General features: G+C 37.8%; 1 protein-coding gene across 1 annotated transcript; it reads right to left on the bottom strand.

The window, feature by feature from the left end:
- Positions 1 to 24: 24 nt before the first annotated feature.
- Positions 25 to 4,334, bottom strand: LOC116379439 (P2X purinoceptor 4-like; the record flags this gene model as incomplete). Its single annotated transcript, XM_031841399.1, has 5 exons — positions 25 to 782; positions 1,121 to 1,211; positions 1,994 to 2,130; positions 3,435 to 3,570; positions 4,254 to 4,334. Coding segments are annotated over 5 exons (532 nt in total), but the record flags the coding sequence as incomplete, so codon positions are not given.
- Between the last annotated feature and the right edge of the window lie 551 nt (positions 4,335 to 4,885).

The raw sequence follows: 4,885 nt of genomic DNA, 5'->3' as shown, positions 1-4,885 counted from the left end.
ACACACACACACACACACACACACACACACACACACGCTTCACATTTACCTGCAGCATCAGTCGATGGTGCTGATGTGTCAACATAACTGTGACACCAAATATGGCTTTATGTTATTTTATGTTATTGAGATAAAGTGTTAAACTGTTTATTATCCCAAAGGGGAAATTCATCTGCAGGGGAATACAATACAATATAATATAGGAAATATAATAGAGAAAGAATAATGTGGTGGGATGCGTTCCTATCCCTAGAATTATACAAGATGTATCATATTTATTTATCAAATCAAATTTTTGTTTTTATGATTGTTCCTTTTTGTTTTTTGATATTGTTCTCAAAACATTAAAATCCTGCATCTTATATTTTATCCGTTTCATATTTGCGGATGCAAATGAATGTGGTTTTGTGATTTATATATTTTTTGTGTAAATAGAAACATATGAATATAATCATATAATAATAAATATAACATTAGAAACATGATAATGAAACGTTCCGTTCTGCATAACGAGAACTTTTACTTTTGCTACTTTCAGTCGTTTTGATGCTAAGAGTATTTCTACACTGTAGTGCTGCTATACTTTACTGCGAGTACCAGATCTGAAGAGTACTTCTTCCACCTCTGGAGAAGAGATGTTTAATCCTCTCGTCTTCACCAGGAAGCGAGCGAGTTTATTTACAACGTGTTGGTTATTAATGTGTAACACGTCTCACCAGCGCGTAGTACGACAGCGTGGACCCGATGTAGATGATCAGCTGAGTGAAGCTGAACTTCCCCGCCTGTAAAATGAATGAAACGTCACTTCATTACTCACATTAAGACGATACATGTTGTATTACAAGTGTTCTCAAATGTTGTGTTTAAAATAATATGTAAATGAGGCGTTATGTGATGGGGACTTTGGTGAATTTAAGAGAAATCGAAAGATGTAAACAGACAAAGTAGTAAAATAAATGTTTTGTTTCCGCTCGTCTGAAAGAAGACGAGTTATGGAAGAAAAATAGAACAAAATCTTTAAATAGAGCAGCATGAAGAACAACGGTTTCACCTTTAAGTCTAGAAAACTCAACGTAACAAATAAATAAATCTGTGAAAGTAAAAGAGAATGAAGACCCGCCTCTCCGAACACCATGACATCGAACCGGATCCCGAATGCTTTGTACAGCGTCCGCTCCTCCACCCCGCTCACCGTGTTGTACTTTGCAAATCTGATCAGAAGACGACAGAAATATGAGAAATAATAAGTAAAATAATGTTAAACTGTGCCGCTCACAAAGAAACATGAAGCCGGATTATTGAGCCGAATATGAAACCAACTCACTTCTGTTTCAGTTTGAATTTATTTACTTTTATTTATTAATGATAAACGTGGTTTAAAAAATGAAATATTGATTACTATCATTTTTATTATTATTAATAAAATAAATGGTGAAACATAGAAACCTTTATTGTTTTTGTTGAAATTATTGGATATAAAAGTCTATTAAAGGTAATAATAATAATAACAATAATAATAATAATAAAGGTCCTATAATGGTCCTGTGATGAGGAACTTATAAACATTAAGTGAGGATGTTGAACCTGACCCCTGACCTCTGACCCCGGCTCACCTGAAGGATGTTAAAGTTGACTCCTGACCCCGGCTCATCTGAAGGATGTTGAATCTGACCTCTGACCCCGGCTCACCTGAAGGAGGTTAAAGTTGACCCCTGACCCCGGCTCACCTGAAGGACGTTAAAGTTGACTCCTGACCCCGGCTCACCTGAAGGACGTTAAAGTTGACCCCTGACCCCGGCTCACCTGAAGGAGGTTAAAGTTGACCCCTGACCCCGGCTCACCTGAAGGACGTTAAAGTTGACCCCTGACCCCGGCTCACCTGAGGGATGTTAAAGTTGACCCCTGACCCCGGCTCACCTGAAGGACGTTAAAGTTGACTCCTGACCCCGGCTCACCTGAAGGAGGTTAAAGTTGACCCCTGACCCCGGCTCACCTGAAGTTGAGGCCTGGGTAGAGCGTCCGGTTGCTCTCCTTCTCGTCCAGCCGTATGAAGGAGTACTTCGGGAGGCAGCGCTGCGTGAGTCGGTCCAGGTTACAGTCCCACTTGATCAGGATGCCGATGACGCCCCCCTGTGGTCCACAGAGGAAGTGCTGATTATAAACCACGAGATGATCCCGGGTCACGTTTCACTCAGAGGGGACAACTTTCTGCTTTTACTTATTGTTTAGTATTAAAAGTTGTCTGAAATATTATGTATAAATATGCAAATTAGGCATTATCTGACGGTACAGACACAAACAGACAAAGAAATAAAATGGATGTTTTCATTCCACTCGTCTGACGTTCTGGAGGAAAAATAGATCACGATCTCTGGAAGTGCACATTTTTGCCTTCAGTGTCTCACCTTAAGTACATTTTGTTAATACTACTTATGTACTTTTACTTCAATGAAGGATTTTTTTACTTGTAATTGAGAGTTTTTTTCCATTGTGGTATAAAAACACTAAAAGTAAAGAATCTGCAGTGTTTAGAGTTACGTTATTCAACTACAGAATAAATGTGATCAGTTACTGAGAGTTAAATATTCCATTAGATTACCGTTTAAAAGCTTCATGTAGAACAGAACATTAATGCTGTCACTCTAAATAACTTTGAAATAAAGTTTGACAGTAATGAGTTTATGAGGTTGACTCTGCTGCTTTCAGTTCATGCTTTCATGACCTTTAGTTTAAAACATCTGATAAAGAAGACTTTGATGAAGTAATTTACATTATTTAATCTGTAAAATATTGCATTTCTAAATTAACCTTCCGGCTGGTTTTCGCTCAAAAATATATTTTAAAAAACAGGAATAAACATTTGATACTAAATATTTTTATGTTTTTAAATGCTTTTCAGCATGAAATGTATCCCACGATTCACTGCAACACAACCTTCAGACGATGTGAGACGATGTTCAAACGGTGGAAATGAGGTTTTTGTGCATCTTCTGCTTTCGTCTTTTCATTTTGAGTCACTTCTGAGTCCTTAAAGTCTGATTTCCTGAAAACAAGAGAATGAAATCTGCCGAAGAGCTAAAAGTATTTCAACTTGCTTCCAACAGAATTCAACTTCTTTTGAGATTTTTATAGAAATGTCAGACTTGTGTTCTGAAATAAGAGAAACGTTGATCTTCACAGGAAGATTTCCATCACTTATTTTAAGAGAATAATACTTAATACTGTTTAAAAGATGTTTAAATGTATTTTTTATACATTTCACTGTGACGCTGATTTTTCACTTTCACACAATGTGAAAGTTTGCTGAGTCAGCACTTCCTTTTTCTCTGTTTTGGCTGTTTCATTTCAGCTTTTCAGAAAAACAAACAGGTCTGGAGTCAGTCAGTAAAATGTAATAATGTGATGTAAAATATACAGAAACATGTGAGCTTCACCTCCACGGCCATTTCAGAGAACTTGTCCCCGGCCTCCCGGACGACGTCTCCCAGTCTGAAGATGGGGCACAGAGAGTCGTTGCTCCTCTGGCAGCTCCTCAGGTAGTCTTTGCTCATCTCTGGGAGGATGTTCCTCCTGCAACACACAAACACACACACACACGCACGCACACACACACACACACACACACACACACACACACACACACACACACACTAAAAACAGAGGCTTTTCACCTTTTACAGACGTCATCGGTCTGTTTTCAGCTCAATCTTCACGCTCAAGTGGTGTTTTTTTTTTTCATATTGCATTTCTGCAGACTTTGCCTAAAGGAATTACCCATAATTCATAGCATTGTGACGTTAAACACGGGGTTACCAGGGGGGGGAGAAAAAAAAAAAAGAAAAAAAAAAGGTAAACAAAGAGGAGAGCAGGATGTTAAGTTACATTTACACAGAAAACATCAACATAAAAACACATTCAAATCACATTTATTCCTCAAACATTTCTTTTGATTTTGATTATTGAGGCTGTGTTGACAAAAAAACAACAATTAAATAGATTTGACGATCACCTCTCGTCTCGTGAAACGAGTAAAAACCATCAACCAGTTAAAGTTTCATTAGCTTTCCTTATTTAATAAAACAATGTAACCAAATACTTAACAAAAATAATACATTTTCTCTATGATAAACTGTGACATGATACATGATAATACAGTAAGTAAAACCCCAAAGAGAGAAGAGAAATACTACTTTGTTGAGATAAAACATAAATGAAAGGGTTGCTGTTAGAAGTAAAGCGTAACGACGTCTCACCGGATGAAGTTGAATGCAGGGAACCGGATGTTGTTCTTGATGAGGACCGTGAAGTTCTCAGCTGCTGCCAGCAGAGCGGGTCTGCGTCATGGGAAATTAAAAGTATATATTAAAATATAAAATATATATTACACACTTAAGTCATTACAGGACGTTTTTAAAACAGACTCAAAATCACTGAACCTCCATCTTTGAGACTCAAAAGCCGCGGCCCTGAACACCAGTTCTGAGGAAGTTTCAACATGTTAGAGACACAATCACGTTCACTTATAATCGTCTATACGCTCTATGAAGACTCTTTACTCTGCAGAAAACAGCAGAAAAGACTCAGTTAGATACGAGCTGGTGAACACAGTGCAGCATTCAGCAGCTAAAGAGGAGGTGGAGACCAAAAACAGAGCTAAAAGAGGTATCATCTTATTAAATATCTGGTCATTTCATACATTTACAGACATAAATCTGAACATTGGATAAAGCCAGGTCCAAAACCCCTCTGTGTGAACCTTCAGCACACAGAGAGGAATGAACGAGTGAAGTTTGGTGAATGTAAGAGCTGCTGAAGTGGAGATTTATCATCAGAGTCTGAGAACAAACTCATTTAGAGGAAACGTCCTTTAAAGAGACGTTTAGTT

The sequence above is a fragment of the Anarrhichthys ocellatus genome, unplaced genomic scaffold (genome assembly GCF_004355925.1).
Source record: "Anarrhichthys ocellatus isolate YVR2014 unplaced genomic scaffold, GSC_Weel_1.0 scaffold4321, whole genome shotgun sequence".
NCBI lineage: Eukaryota > Metazoa > Chordata > Actinopteri > Perciformes > Anarhichadidae > Anarrhichthys > Anarrhichthys ocellatus.
Note: the sequence above shows the minus strand (reverse complement) of the source record. Positions and strands in the feature narration are given on the sequence as shown.